Source organism: Bufo gargarizans, chromosome 6 (assembly GCF_014858855.1).
Source record: "Bufo gargarizans isolate SCDJY-AF-19 chromosome 6, ASM1485885v1, whole genome shotgun sequence".
Classification (NCBI taxonomy): Eukaryota; Metazoa; Chordata; class Amphibia; order Anura; family Bufonidae; genus Bufo; species Bufo gargarizans.
The window spans coordinates 239,045,714-239,062,242 of record NC_058085.1 but is presented as its reverse complement, the minus strand read 5'-3'; the positions used below and the strand labels follow the sequence as shown (position 1 = coordinate 239,062,242).

At 42.7% G+C, this 16,529-nt stretch overlaps 1 protein-coding gene across 1 annotated transcript in view; it reads left to right on the top strand.

Annotated features, from left to right (window-relative positions):
• Positions 1-16,223, top strand: part of LOC122941326 (gastrula zinc finger protein XlCGF66.1-like) — a 140,842-nt gene extending 124,619 nt beyond the window's left edge. Inside the window, exon 9 of the mRNA XM_044298457.1 lies at positions 13,680-16,223. Coding sequence (XP_044154392.1) covers positions 13,680-14,887 — 1,208 coding nt within the window. The 3' untranslated portion in view covers positions 14,888-16,223. The remainder of the gene's footprint in view (positions 1-13,679) is intronic.
• The last annotated feature ends 306 nt before the right edge of the window (positions 16,224-16,529 follow it).

Below are 16,529 nucleotides of genomic sequence, written 5' to 3'. Positions count from 1 at the left end.
CTAAAATGGGTGTTTTTTTAATAACGGAATATGACAGCATTATCTAACGCTTGTATTTCACACTGAAGGGTGCAACAAGGGCTGTAAAATGTGGTATTTTGCCCAAAAAGGGTGTTTTAAAACCCAGAAAATTATTGTTGTATTTCAAGCTTAAATTGCACACTGACTAATGCTGCAAAGGCCACAGATGTAGGTTCTTGCCAAAAATGAGTGATTTTTATTTATTTTTTATCCCAGAATATAATTGCAGTATTTCAAGCTTCTATTTGACTGTCACAAATGCACATATGCTGTGCTGGTGCACAGAACTAACTGACGGATAAAAGTTATGTTTCTGAGTCACTGGGCTCAGGGCAGGGTAAAAAGATTGTGCACTGCACCCACAAAACAAGATCTAGGTAGATCGCTGAGTTAACAAGCACTTCTGATTAAAGATTCTGTCCTATTCTCTCCCTCACAGCAGCAGCAGCAGCGTCCTATCCCTACACTAATCAGAGCAGAGTGACGTGAAGCGCTACGTGACTCCAGCTTATATAGAGGCTGGGTCACATGCTGCACTGGCTAATCACAGCTATGCCATTAGTAGAGATGGCTGTGATGGCTTCTAAGGACACACAAGTTAAACGCTTGTTGATTGGCTGCTCTGCAGCCTTTCAAAAAGCGCCATAAAATAGCCGAACACCGAACCCGAACTTTTACTGAAAAGTTCTTGTCCGGGGTCCAAAAATCCTATGGGCGATTCTGGCTAGAGGGGTATTGGCTTCCGTAGGTGTCTTGAATTTATCCTATGGATCACCCCCCAGTGAAGTGAGTCAATAATCTTTTATTTTATATTCCTTTTATGGCATTGTAACAATTTATTTGAAACCTATTTTTGGTTTAAGAAGGTTGATATAATATTTATATATACACACAGTTGCAAGAAAAAGTATGTGAACCCTTTGGAATGATATGGATTTCTCTCACAAATTGATCATAAAATGTGATCTGATCTTCATCTAAGTCACAACAATAGACAATGAGAGTCTGCTTAAACTAGTAACACACAAAGAATTAAATGTTGCCATGTTTTTATTGAACACACTATTTAAACAATCGCAGTACAGGTACAAAAAGTATGTGAACTAATGACATTAGAACTAATGAACTAGACTAATGACCTCTCCAAGAGCTAATTGGAGTGAGGTGTCAGCCAACTGGAGTCCAATCAATGAGATGAGATTGGAGGTGTTGGTTACAGCTGCCCTGCCCTATAAAAAACACACACAAGTTCTGGGTTTGCTTTTCACAAGAAGCATTGCCTGATGTGAATGATGCCTCACACAAAAGAGCTCTCAGAACACCTACGATTAAGAATTGTTGACTTGCATGAAGCTGGAAAGGGTTATAAAAGTATCTCCAAAAGCCTTGCTGTTCATCAGTCCACGGTAAGAAAAATCTATACTAATAAAAGCCCTGTGTACGTGCTCAGGGCTGGTGTCCGTGCCTGTGTGCCGATTAAAGAAGTGTGCATGCGCAGCGGACGGACACACACACACAGGCCAATCCAGCGTTTTGGTGTCCGCGCGGAGCCAAGCGGATCCGTCCTGACTTACAATGTTAGTCAATGGGGACAGATCCTTTTGACGTTGACACAATATGGTGCAATTGCAAACGGATCCGTCCCCCATTGACTTTCAATGTAAAGTCAGGAGCCCCTATTAATATACCATCGGATCTGAGTTTTCTCCAATCCCCAGTATTAAAAGCATTGGTTGCCAGTGCGACCCCCCCCTCCCCAGTATTAAAAGCATTGGTGGCCAGTGCGCCCCCCCAGTATTAAAATCATTGGTGGCAGTGGCCACAGGCTAACAACCCTCCCCTCCCCCCCATCATTGGTGGCAGCGGAGTGGCATTTCCGATCGGAGTCCCAGTTTAATTTCTGGCGCTCCTATCGGTTACCATGGCAGCCAGGACGCTACTGCAGTCCTGGCTGCCATGGTTACTTAGCTTATACTTACCTGCGCTGTCTGTGGCCGGCCGGCGCTCCTCCTACTGGTAAGTGACAGGTCTGTGCGGCGCATCGCGATTAATCTGGGACTCTGATCGGAAATGCTGCTCCGCTGCCACCAATGATGGGGGGGGTTGTTAGCCTGTGGCCACTGCCACCAATGCTTTTAATACTGGGGAGGGAGGGGGGGCGCACTGGCCACCAATGCTTTTAATACTGGGGAGGGAGGGGTGTGGGCCGCACTGGCCACCAATGCTTTTAATACTGGGGAGGGAGTGGGGGGCCGCACTGGCCACCAATGCTTTTAATACTGGGGAAGGAGGGGGGGCAGCACTGGCCACCAATGCTTTTAATACTAGTGAAGGAGGGGGGTCTGGCCCCTGCTGCCTGGCAGCACCCGATCAGGGGCTGAGATCCGCACAATTAACCCCTCAGGTGCGGCACCTGAGGGGTTAATTGTGCGGATCACAGCTCCCATAAGAGATCGGGTGGTGCCAGGCAGCAGGGGGCAGTTAAGTACACAGTTCTTAGCATATTTTAACTTTAAGTGTCCCCATCACTATGGGAACGCCTCTGTGTTAAAATATACTGTCAGATCAGAGTTTTCACGATCGTGAAAACACAGATCTGTAAAAGCTGTCATGCAGACAGATCCGCACTGAACGGATACCATAATTTGCATTTACAGGTGCGGATCTGTCTGTACAGATACCAGACGGATCCGCACCTAACGCAAGTGTGAAAGTAGCCTTATTTAGTTAGACTCATTCGATTCTTTGAGTTAAAAGAACCATGAGTCAGAGTCACTAGAACATTTTACACTGAGGCTGTTGGCTGATGCTTTTGTTGCAGCAGTGATGAGATTAAAAGACAGAAGCAGAGAGATAAGAGAAGTGACAGATGACACAGAGTTTAGATTACAGGGTGAATTAACCCTTTAGGATCAAATTGGCTTCTCAAGGAGATATACAGTACAGACCAAAAGTTTGGACACACCTTCTCATTCAAAGAGCTTTCTTTATTTTCATGACTATGAAAATTGTAGATTCACACTGAAGGCATCAAAACTATGAATTAACACATGTGGAATTATATACATAACAAAAAAGTGTGAAACAACTGAAAATATGTAATATTCTAGGTTCTTCAAAGTAGCCACCATTTGCTTGATTACTGCTTTGCACACTCTTGGCATTCTCTTGATGAGCTTCAAGAGGTAGTCACCTGAAATGGTTTTCACTTCACAGGTGTGCCCTGTCAGGTTTAATAAGTGGGATTTCTTGCCTTATAAATGGGGTTGGGACCATCAGTTACGTTGTGGAGAAGTCAGGTGGATACACAGCTGATACTCCTATTGAATAGACTGTTAGAATTTGTATTATGGCAAGAAAAAAGCAGCTAAGTAAAGAAAAACAAGTGGCCATCATTACTTTTAAAGTGTCCCCAAGTGCAGTCACAAAAACCATCAAGCGCTACAAAGAAACTGGCTCACATACGGAACGCCCCAGGAAATGAACACCGAGAGTCACCAGCCTCAGAAATCGCAGGTTAACAGCAGCTCAGATTAGAGACCAGGTCAATGCCACACAGAGTTGTAGCAGCAGACACATCTCTAGAACAACTGTTAAGAGGAGACTGTGTGAATCAGGCCTTCATAGTAGAATATCTGCTAGGAAACCACTGCTAAGGACAGACAACAAGCAGAAGAGACTTGTTTGGGCTAAAGAACACAAGGAATGGACATTAGACCAGTGGAAATCTGTGCTTTGGTCTGATGAGTCCAAATTTGAGATCTTTGGTTCCAACCACCGTGTCTTTGTGCGACGCAGAAAAGGTGAACGGATTGACTCTACATGCCTGGTTCCCACCGTGAAGCATGGAGGAGGAGGTGTGATGGTGCTTTGCTGGTGACAGTTTTGGGGATTTATTCAAAATTGAAGGCATACTGAACCAGCATGGCTACCACAGCATCTTGCAGCGGCATGCTATTCCATCCGGTTTGCGTTTAGTTGGACCATCATTTATTTTTCAACAGGACAATGACCCCAAACACACCTCCAGGCTGTGTAAGGGCTATTTGACCATGAAGGAGAGAGATGGGGTGCTGCGCCAGATGACCTGGCCTCCACAGTCACCGGACCTGAACCCAATCGAGATGGTTTGGGGCGAGCTGGAACGCAGAGTGAAGGCAAAAGGGCCAACAAGTGCTAAGCATCTCTGGGAACTCCTTCAAGACTGTTGTAAGACCATTTCAGGTGACTACCTCTTGAAGCTCATCAAGAGAATGCCAAGAGTGTGCAAAACAGTAATCAAAGCAAAAAGGTGGCTACTTTGAAGAACCTAGAATATGACATATTTTCAGTTGTTTCACACTTTTTTGTTATGTACAGTTGCAAGAAAAAGTATGTGAACCCTTTGGAATTATATGGATTTCTGCACAAATTGGTCATAAAATGTGATCTGATCTTCATCTAAGTCACAACAATAGACAATCACAGTCTGCTTAAACTAATAACACACAAAGAATTAAATGTTACCATGTTTTTATTGAACACACCATGTAAACATTCACAGTGCAGGTGGAAAAAGTATGTGAACCCTTGGATTTAATAACTGGTTGAACCTCCTTTGGCAGCAATAACTTCAACCAAACGTTTCCTGTAGTTGCAGATCAGACGTGCACAATGGTCAGGAGTAATTCGTGACCATTCCTCTTTACAGAACTGTTTCAGATCAGCAATATTCTTGGGATGTCTGGTGTGAATCGCTTTCTTGAGGTCATGCCACCACATCTCAATCGGGTTGAGGTCAGGACTCTGACTGGGCCACTTCAGAAGACGTATTTTCTTCTGTTTAAGCCACTCTTTTGTTGATTTACTTCTATGCTTTGGGTCGTTGTCCTGTTGCAACACCCATCTTCTATTGAGCTTCAGCTGGTGGACAGATGGTCTTAAGTTCTCCTGCAAAATGTATTTCATAAACTTGGGAATTCATTTTTTCTTCGATAATAGCAATCCGTCCAGGCCCTGACGCAGCAAAGCAGCCCCAAACCATGATGCCCCCACCACCATACTTCACAGTTGGGATAAGGTTTTGATGTTTGTGTGCTGTGCCTCTTTTTCTCCACACATAATGTTGTGTGTTTCTTTCAAACAACTCAACTTTGGTTTCATCTGTCCACAGAATATTTTGCCAGTACTGCTGTGGAACATCCAGGTGCTCTTGTGCAAACTGTAAATGTGCAGCAATGTTTTTTTGCACAGCAGTGGCTTCCTCTGTGGTATCCTCCCATGAAATCTATTCTTGTTTAGTTTTTTACATATCGTAGATTCGCTAACAGGGATGTTAGCAAATGCCAGAGACTTTTGTAAGTCTTTAGCTGACACTCTAGGAATCTTCTTCACCTCATTGAGCAGTCTGCGCTGTGCTCTTGCAGTCATATTTACAGGACGGCCACTCCTAGGGAGAGTAGCAGCAGTGCTAAACTTTCTCCATTTATAGACCATTTGTCTTACCGTGGACTGATGAACAGCAAGGCTTTGAGATACTTTTATAACCCTTTCCAGCTTTATGCAAGTCAATAATTCTTAATCATAGGTCTTCTGAGAGCTCTTTTGTGTGAGGCATCATTCACATCAAGCAATGCTTCTTGTGAAAAGCAAACTCAGAACTGGTGTGTGTTTTTTATAGGGCAGGGCAGCTGTAACCAACACCTCCAATCTCATCTCATTGATTGGACTCCAGTTGGCTGACTCCTCACTCCAATTAGCTCTTGGAGATGTCATTAGACTAGGGGTTCACATACTTTTTCCACCTGCACTGTGAATGTTTACATGGTGTGTTCAATAAAAACATGGTAACATTTAATTCTTTGTGTGTTATTAGTTTAAGCAGACTGTGATTGTCTATTGTTATGACTTAGATAAAGATCAGATCACATTTTATGACCAATTTGTGCAGAAATCCATATAATTCCAAAGGGTTCACATACTTTTTCTTGCAACTGTATATAATTCCACATGTGTTAATTCATAGTTTTGATGCCTTCAGTGTGAATCTACAATTTTCATAATCATGAAAATAAAGAAAACTCTTTGAATGAGAAGGTGTGTCCAAACTTTTGGTCTGTACTGTATATGTTAAAGGCATCCCTTCTGAAACTTCACTTGGTTGTAGTACTGTCAGACTGATGTCACTGTGGGTAACAATGCATTGCATGCACAACAGACAACAATGCACACCACACAGCTCCTGAGTCCTCCTGTCCGCTTCCCTTCACTTCCTGACTCACTCAGAGAGCTCAGACAATGTACCAAGAGCCGAGTCAGCAAGTGAATCAAAACATCTGTGCATGCGCACCACCTAAGCTCTTCGGTTCACTTGCGTCTCAGCTCAGCAGCAGTAGACTCAGCGAGTGAACCGAAGATCCGATTCATGAATCGGTTCATTTGAATGAGCTGATTCAAATGAACTGATTCATCTGAAAGATCCGAACTTCCAATCTCTACTCACTAAGTGACGCCCCTGCTCCGCCCACTGCATAAATGAAGCAGGCGGTGCAGGCGCATGACGTAGTGAGCTACGCTGCCAGTGCCTGGCCACCCGCCCAGCCTCCTGCCTCACCATGTAGTAAGTGAAGAAGTGAAGATTGTTATTATTACAGCTATTCAAAGTATTACTACTCTGAGCGGGGCCGGTGCAATACAGTGACTGCATCGGGCCCCGCTGCCATTACATTCACACTAAACAGCGACACTGTTATGCGGGGATCTGTGGATGACACATAGCATAAGATGCTTTGTGTCATCCACAGATACCCCTATAACAGTGTCAGCCACAGACCAGCCCCCTAACAGTGTCATCCACAGATACCCCCCCTAACAGTGTCAGCCACAGACCCTAATAAGTGTCAGCCACAGACCCTAATAAGTGTCAGCCACAGACCAGCCCCATAACAGTGTCATCCACAAATACCCCCATAACAGTGTCAGCCACAGACCCCAATAAGTGTCAGCCACAGACCCCAATAAGTGTCAGCCATAGAACCCCATAAGTGTCAGCCACAGACCAGACCCATAACAGTGTCAGCCACAGCGCCTCCATAAGAGTGCCATCCACAGATCCCCCCATAACAGTGCCATCCACAGATCCCCCCATAACAGTGCCATCCACAGATCCCCCCATACCAGTGCCATCCACAGATCCCCCCCATACCAGTGTCATCCACAGATCCCCCCATACCAGTGTCATCCACAGATCCCCTATAACACTGTCATCCACAGTTCCCCCATAACAGTGCCATCCACAGATCCCCCCACAACAGTGCCATCCACAGATCCCCCCACAACAGTGCCATCCACAGATCCCCCCATAACAGTGCCATCCACAGATCCCCCATAACAGTATCATCCACAGATCCCCCCCATAACAGTGACATCCACAGATCCCCCCCATAACAGTGCCATCCACAGATCCCCCCCATAACAGTGCCATCCACAGATCCCCCCCATAACAGTGCCATCCACAGATCCCCCCCATAACAGTGCCATCCACAAATCCCCCCCATAACAGTGCCATCCACAGATCCCCCCATAACAGTGCCATCTACAGATCCCCCCCATAACAGTGCCATCCACAGATCCCCCCCCATAACAGTACCATTCACAGATACCCCCATAACAGTGTCAGCCACAGACCCCAATAAGTGTCTATTGTGACTTAGATGAAGATCAGATCACATTTTATGACCAATTTGTGCAGAAATCCATATCATTCCAAAGGGTTCACATACTTTTTCTTGCAACTGTATATATATCTCATTATAAGACCTACCTATCGATTACTTTATCACCTTATCTACAAACTTAATAGGCTATTCATCCTATTATTTACCACTTATCACCATTCCTGTGCTAGAATAAGGTTTGGCTCTCTTCTTAGGGCTAAAAAACAAATAACGGTAATGGCGAATACATACGGGTACAGTTTATGGACCCATTATGTAGCGCCACCTTTCGTTTTCACACGTGTTCTGCCAGAAGTCCACCTCAGACTTATTCACTTTAATTGAGATGTGCTGGAGATGCGGCCGCAGCACGGCAAACTTGCCGAGAGGTGGGCGGACAAAAAAATGCAGCTAGGTTTTTTTTTTAAACCAGCACCTGGATCTGAATTAGGGTTGTTGCGGGTATCGAAATTTTGATACCCAATCGATTATTTTGTCCCGGTATCGATACGATACTGGGATTTCCATCTTTTCGATACTGGGCTGCGCTGCTGCGTGGTCTAGTATCACAGGACATGAGCGCGCTGCTGTCAGCGCGCTCATGTTCCCTCAGCAACACAGGGGAGAAGGAAGCAGTATCTCCCTCCCCCCTGTGCTGCTGCCGCTGCCATCAATGGGGAGAGAGGGGCAGAGGAGGGGAGGTTGCACTGCTCCACCAATGATAGAACGACCTTTGTTATGGGTTCGGACTTGGTTAACTATTAGGCTACACAGAGTGGCGCCCAGGGATCTCACTGCACCTACTATTATTCCTGGGCGCGGCTCCGTTCGCCTGCTGTGCCCCAGTTACAGTCTCCTGCTCCGTATGCTGATTACTACTATTGGAGCGATGGGGAGGAGACATCAGCTTCTCTTCTTGCAGTTCCTTCTCGCCCAGAAGAGAAGCTGATGTCTCCTCCCCATTGCTCCAATAGTAATTAGCATACGGAGCAGGAGACCGTAATGAGGGCACAGCGGGCGAACGAAGCGGCGCCCAGGAATAATAGTAGGTGCAGAAAGATCCCTGGGCGCCACTCTGTGTAGCCTAATACTTATTTAGCTTTTAATACAGGAGGCAGGTGACGGTAGCAGAATTACATAGCTGGCACCCTGCCTTTCACAGGGAGCTGCGATCAGCGGCAGTTAACCCCTCAAGTGTGGCACCTAAGGGGTTTACTGCCGCTGATTTGCTGCCAGTACCCGCCTCCTGTATTAAAGGTTAATTATTATTGGTGACACAGTGCACCCTCCCCCCCTCAACCCCCCCAGTATTAAAATCATTGGTGGCTCAGTGCCCCCTCAACACCCCCAGTATTAAAATAATTGGTGGCAGTGGCCACAGGGTCCCCTCTCCCGTTCTCATTAGTGGCAGTGGCAGCTTCTCATCGGAGCCCCAGCAGTGTAATCCTGGGTCTCCGATCGGCTACTGAAGCCCTGGCTGCCATAGTCTGCTCCCTGCTGTGTGAACAGAGCACAGAGCAGCAGGGACAGTGTGACGTCCTATTCACCCTGATAGAGATCTATCAGGGTGAATAGGACAAGGGATGAAAAAATCCCAGGTTCTAGCCCCTAAGGGGGGAAATAGTTATTAAATAAAAAGTACAACCCCCCCAGCAAAATATTAAGTATAAATTACTTATAAAATATATAAACAATAAATAAATAAACATGATTGGTTGTGATGGCTCACCTGATTATTGCAAATGGAATGGGTGCCCCAACCAATATAGACACACCCGGTCTACAGAAAGAGGATCAATATATTATATAGAGGGGTTGTGCACACCTCATTTGGATGAATTCATGTGTCGTCTATTTAAAACTAATTGCTGGTATATAGTAACAGTTTTATTTAATAAAAATAAATAAATAAAGGTGGAAATCTCAGAGATATTCAACTGCGTAGACCTAAGGCTACTTTCACACTTTTGCGTTCGGGGTTCCACTTGTGAGTTCCGTTTGAAGGCTCTCACAAGCGGCCCCGAAGGGATCCGTCCAGCCCTAATGTATTCTGAGTGGATGCGGATCTGCTCAGAATGCCTCAGTCTGGCACCGTTTGACCTCTGTTCCACTCAGCAGGAGGACACCCGAACGCAGCTTGCAGCGTTTGGGTGTCCGCCTGGCCGTGTGGAGCCAAACGGATCCGTCCAGACTTACAATGTAAGTCAATGGGGACGGATCCATTTGAAGTTGACACAATATGGTGCAATTTCAAACGGATCCGTCCCCCATTGACATTCAATGCAATTTTTACTGAAAGATAATGCAGACAGATCCGTTCTGAACGGATCCCATAGTTTGCATTATAGGAGCGGATCCATCTGTGCAGACACCAGACAGATCCGCTCCGAACGCAAGTGTGAAAGTAGCCTAAGTCAGGTGAACCATAAATGTTAGGGTCTCCGTACTGATTATCCCGGATTGTCCTCAAGTAGCTATATGGCTCAATTCAAACAAAGTAGAAATCATATGTCAACATTCGTCAGATAGATCAGTAGTATTAATGCTGATATCAGTAGAAGTCAATATTTCATCCACCATGGGGCTGAGAAGGACAATAATAAAATCTATTCACAATACAGATACTTATTTTATTTCTATGTACTCACTTTAATATAACTCCACCTATGAAAAATGTGAAAGAAGTTATTATGGAAAAAATATGTCCACCTATTGAAGGTATAGTGGTTGTGTTGGAAAGGAACCTTGTATTAAGGTGTGAGATAATTCCACCTAAGTAGACGATTTTTCCACCTAAAAAAGAGAGTACTTCCACCTAAAGTAAAAATAAAGAGTTCCACCTGTACAGGAAAAAAAGAGGATTCCACCTGAAGGGAAATTGCTCCAATAGCTATATAGTCCGCAATGTAGCTGCAAGGGTTAAAAATATAACAACTAATTCATCCACTGTAGGAGGATCGTGTTGCCTGTTGTGACAGATATGTTTCCAATTGTTTGCCACTATATCATTTCAGTATTAAGAGTGAGGTAACAAATACTGGAGATTCGTTACCAGTAGCTTTCAAAAGTTCCCGCAATACACATGAAAAGTAGGGCTTGATGGTAATGCCCTTACTCACGGTTTGTTGTCCCGGTTGGGAAACAGCCTGGCGGTGGTGAACGGAGGATCAAGTGATGTGTTCTGCTATCCGCCGTAGATATTATTCACAGTGTTTGAAGCAATGTGCTATTGTTGATTCCTGTGGCCGCGGCGTCCCACGTGCCTACAGCGCTAGCAGTGCTGTGGTCTTTCGGCGTCTCCTTCTGGTCTGAAGGGATGGCGAAGTTGCAGGGTCCAAGTGCCATTCTAATTGGACGGTTGGCGTCCAATCCGGCATAAATAAAAAAGGGTTAGAGCACTCTAACAAATCCTCAGATGGCGTGTGGTTAGGGGTCCTCACGATACGCTTTTCCGAGATCTCAGTCTCCTTCCTCAGTGGCGCTGTAGGCACGTGGGACACCGCGGCCACAGGCATCAACAATAGCACATCACTTCAAACACTGTGAATAATATCTACGGCGGATAGCGGAACACATCACTTGATCCTCCGTTTACCACCGCCAGGCTGTTTCCCAACCGGGACAACAAACCGTGAGTAAGGGCATTACCGTTCACCACCGCCAGGCTGTTTCCCAACCGGGACAACAAATCGTGAGTAAGGGCATTACCATCAAGCCCTACTTTTCATGTGTATTGTGGGAACTTTTGAAAGCTGCTGGTAACAAATCTCCAGTATATGATACCTCACTCTTAATACTGAAATGATATAGTGGCAAACAATTGGAAACCTATATCCATCTGTCACAACAGGCAACACGATCCTCCTGCAGTGGATGAATTAGTTGTTATATTTTTATCCCTTGCAGCTACATTGCGGACTATATAGCTATTGGAGCAATTTCCCTTCAGGTGGAATCCTCTTTTTTTCCTTGTACAGGTGGAACTCTTTTTATTTTTACTTTAGGTGGAAGTACTCTCTTTTTTAGGTGGAAAAATCGTCTACTTAGGTGGAATTATCTCACACCTTAATACAAGGTTCCTTTCCAACACAACCACTATACCTTCAATAGGTGGACATATTTTTTCCATAATAAATTCTTTCACATTTTTTAATAGGTGGAGTTATTTTATTGAGCGCAATGATTTGTCAATATTTATTGAATAAGGTGTCTTACAGACGTGTCTTTATTTTTGAAATATACTATTCATTGCAGGGAACTAGTAGTGAATTTTGCATGTAATTTATCCCTGATGGGTATATAGATACTATTCCCTCTGTATATGCCAGCCTTTTGTCACTTTGTTGTAACTTCTTTGTATCTGTGTTTTTGCTGCTTTTAAATTATAAACAAATGTATCTATGTATCTATGTCTTGTGCGTGCGCTGCTGTTACAGCGTCTAAGGTTATCAAGTGATGGGTCGGCTGAACCCTCCCCTAGATGACGCTATAAGTCAGTGCACACATGATTCCCAGCGTGGATTAAACAGCCGGAAGAAGCGGTACACACCGCGAAACGGCCGTCGCTGTATATCAATGCCCCATGTGAGTCTTCCCCCTGTTTGTACTCTGCAATAAATATGTGAAGACGGACGGCGAGTGCGGCTGATCTTTTTACCTTGCATCGTGTCACTATTCTGTTTAAGCCCTGCACCCCGCTGTCCTGATAGTCGGAGGAGGCCAAGATTGGGTTCCTCGGTAATACAGGTGGGAAGACGGTGCCCTCAGCATTTCTTGTTATATATATTTTATTTCTATGTTTTCACTTTAATATAAGTATCTGTATTGTGGATATATTTTATCATCCTTCTCAGCCCCATGGTGGATGAAATATTGATTTCTACTGATATCAGAATAATACTACTGATCTATCTGATGAATGTTGACATATGATTTCTACTTTGTTTGAATTGATCCATATAGCTACTTGAGGACAATCTGGGATAATCATTACGGAGACCTTAACAGTTATGGTCCACCTGACCTAGGTCTACGCAGTTGAATATCTCAGAGATTTCCACCTTTATTTATTTTTTATTTCTATTTTTATTAAATAAAACTGTTACTATATACCAGCAATTTGTTTTAAATAAACGACACATAAATTCATCCAAATGAGGGTGCATCATGAGGGTGTAAATAAATAAACATACCATGTCCGAAAAGTCCAAACTATTAAAATAGAAAAAAATCTATGCGGTGAATGCCGTAACAGAAAAATAAAAACTGGGCGATTCGCCATTTAAAAAAAATGCGTAATGCACATGGCTTTTTTGGTTTATTTTTTTTCTGCGTGGTATCGAGTATCACAATACTTTTTTATGGTATCGAAATCGAATCCAAAATTTGGTATCGCAACAACTCTAATCTGAATAGTTTTGTAAATGCAATTAATAAAAAAAAAACTGTAAAGCCAGTGAGCTAGTCAAAAATTTTTTATCTGTATAGTGCCAACTGCAGTTAGTTTTTTTCCTTATTTCTTGTCCACCTCACTGAGGTGGTCAAACTTGCTCAAATTAAATATTTAACTGCCACCAGCCATATCTTCTGTTAGATGCTGTGGCAGTTACAGGGAAAGAACTGCAGCAGAAAGCACACACCAGCTGAGCTGCCAGGCTGAAGATATTCTAGCACAGCAATTGGAGCAATGAATGTGGAGATGTCTAGACCCATGTGCTGGTTATAGCTTTGTTAGAAAAGTGTTGTCATGTACGGTATGATGTCTGATTTTCATTTTTTCATCAATCATGATGATTACCTTTTTAAACCTCTGGTGGAAGGCTTGACTGTTGTATTTTTTTTAACCTTAGTTAATAAATGAATTTTTGCTATGTGACTTGCAATCTGCATGGAACTTTTTATATAAAAATGTTATAATTTTAAGGTTATATAATTCAAATAATAAAATCGGTTTTCTCTTGGCAGGTGACTGTACCAGTCGCTCAGAGGGACATCTGCTATGTTCAGATTTTAAAGCAGATACTCATGATATCACACAAGATAAATATAAACAGCATGTCAGGATCCCAGATCTACCCTTAGGTCTGTCTTCAGATTCTTCACAGTCTGTTAAGCAAAGTAAAAGTCGCCGAAGGAGTGTTCAACATAAAAGAGTTCATACAAGTAAGAATCAGTTTTCATGTTCAGAATGTGACAAACGTTTTGCCCATAAATCAGCTTTGACTATTCATCACAGAACTCACACAGGTGAAAAGCCATTTTCATGTTCAGAATGTGGGAAATGTTATCGCATTAAACAAAATCTTGTTATACATCAAAGAAGTCACACAGGGGAGAAGCCATTTTCATGCTCAGAATGTGGGAAGTGTTATAGCATTAAACAAAAACTTGTTATACATCAAAGAAGTCACACAGGGGAGAAGCCATTTTCATGCTCAGAATGTGGGAGCTGTTTCGCTCAGAAATCAAATCTTATTGAACATCAGAAAACTCACACAGGAGAGAATCTATATTATTGCCCAGAATGTGAGAAATGTTTTACTCAGAAATCAAAACTTGAACATCAGAGGACTCACACAGGAGAGAACCCATTTTCGTGTTCAGAATGTGGAAAGTGTTTCAACCATAAGCAAGCTTTAAATGCACATCAAATTACGCATACAGGAAAAACATTTTCATGTCCAGAATGTGGGAAATGTTTTACCCACAAATCATATCTTGTTAAACATCAGAGAATTCACATAGGAAGGAAGCAATTTTTATGTTCAGAATGTGGCAGTTGTTTTCCGCTGAAATCAATCCTTGCTGTACATCAAAGAAGTCACACAGGAGAGAGGCCATTTTCATGTTCTGAATGTGGGAAACGATTTAACCAGAAATCAAATTGTGATAGACATCAGAGAACTCACACAGGGGCAAAGCCATTTTCGTGTTCTGAGTGTGGGAAACGTTGTTCTCAGAAATCAGATCTTGAAAAACATCAGAGGAGTCACACAGGAGAGAAGCCATTTTCATGTCCTGAATGTGGTAAGTGTTTCTCAAGGAAAGCATCTCTTATTAAACATCAGAAAATTCACACAAAGGAGAAGCCGTTTTCATGCCCAGAATGTGAGAAATGTTTTATTTACAAATCACATCTTCTTAAACATCGAAAAACTCACACAAGAAATTAACTATTTTCATACAAAGTTTGGAAAAGGTGGACAATTAAAGGACTCACTCATGACAGTACCCATTTTTATACGGAATTTGGAAAATGTGGAGAAGTAAAGAACTCACTCAGAACAGAAGCCAGTTTTACATGGAAATTAGGAAATGTTGATCATTAAAAAAAACTCACTCTAGGAAGAAGCCATTTTTGTACAGAATTTGGGAAGTTTTAGCATAAATATAAGTATCAAATCATATTGACCATTTACCCTTTTAGGACACGTTCTAATTAAATTTTTTATATATATTTTTCCCTTCCCAAGAGTCATAATTTATATTTTTGTTTTTCGTTTTTTACTCACATAGTCGTATGAGGGCTTGTTTTTGTGGGACAAATTATTCATGTTAATTACACTGTTTATTTTACCATAGCTTGTATTGTAAAATGGGAAAATTTTTCTTTGTGGGGTGAAATTGGAGAAAAAAAAGTCAGTTATGCCAGTTTTTTTTTCCCTCTGTAACAAACACAGACAAAAAAAATGACAAAAAACGGAGCCTCTGGTTCAAGAGGAACTTTTATCCCCCATATAGTGGATATCCATCATAGGACATTCTGCCAATAAGTCTGTATCATGGGGCATTGCCAGACACGGTGCAGTAGGTTTGCCCGGGGAGAGAGCATTTCGGACAAGCCAGTAATCAGTGAGGAGCCTCCGGCCGAGAGGGTGGGTTAAGAGCATATATCTATGCTTGTAATAAGTGAAACAATGTGCACATTGTCCCAACCTCTCAAAAGATCATCTATGAAGTTTGACATTCCCAAACCCTTTTTGCACTTTTTGAAACAGTTGCCTTCTAGCTTGTTCGCTAAAGGTACCTTTACATGAGCTGATATCATGTAAATTATCATTAAATCGAGCAAAACTGATTATTATAAAACTATTAACAAGCAGTGTGAAAGCAGTGAAGGGTAGAGATACAAACCGACAATCGGTAGATTTCTCGTTGGTTCAATCATTTGTCTGGGCACAAAAATCATCGTTGGACATTAACAATTTCATACGTATAAATGGTAATCGTTCACTGCACGCACAATTACTGATGATTACACCATGGGTGTGTTTAAGTACGCCACTTTTTATTTAGCAGCCTTGTGAGAGGCATCAGTTGTTTGGTGCAATTGATACGGCAGTTTTTTTCTTATATTATAAATAAATATTGAAAAAAAAATAAGGTACGCCACTCAATTTATCGCTTTGTTGAAACATTCACTACACCAAGAAACGACTCGTTTGTACCAATCATCATGTGTAAAGGTACCGTAAGACATTGCACAATGAGTTATAACTCGTCAGTACATCCATAGGGTTCAGGTTACACTCCGGTTGGATGTATTGCAAGTAATGGTGGCAGAAATGTATAATCTGTTGATATAGCAGAAAATGTTGAGATGATAATCAATACTCCTCACACAGTTCTGGGAATGTAAGGTATCGATTGTTCAATGTTGTGCAGAATATTTTTAAAAGACCTCATGCCCTCTCCCTTCATGTTTTAAAGAGTTTATTCTGTAGGCCATGTGGAAATTCTGGGTTACCCCATAGCTACATACATTTAGAGGCCAAAAATGACAGGTCTTCCATCTTTCTCAGCTCTTTCCAAGCG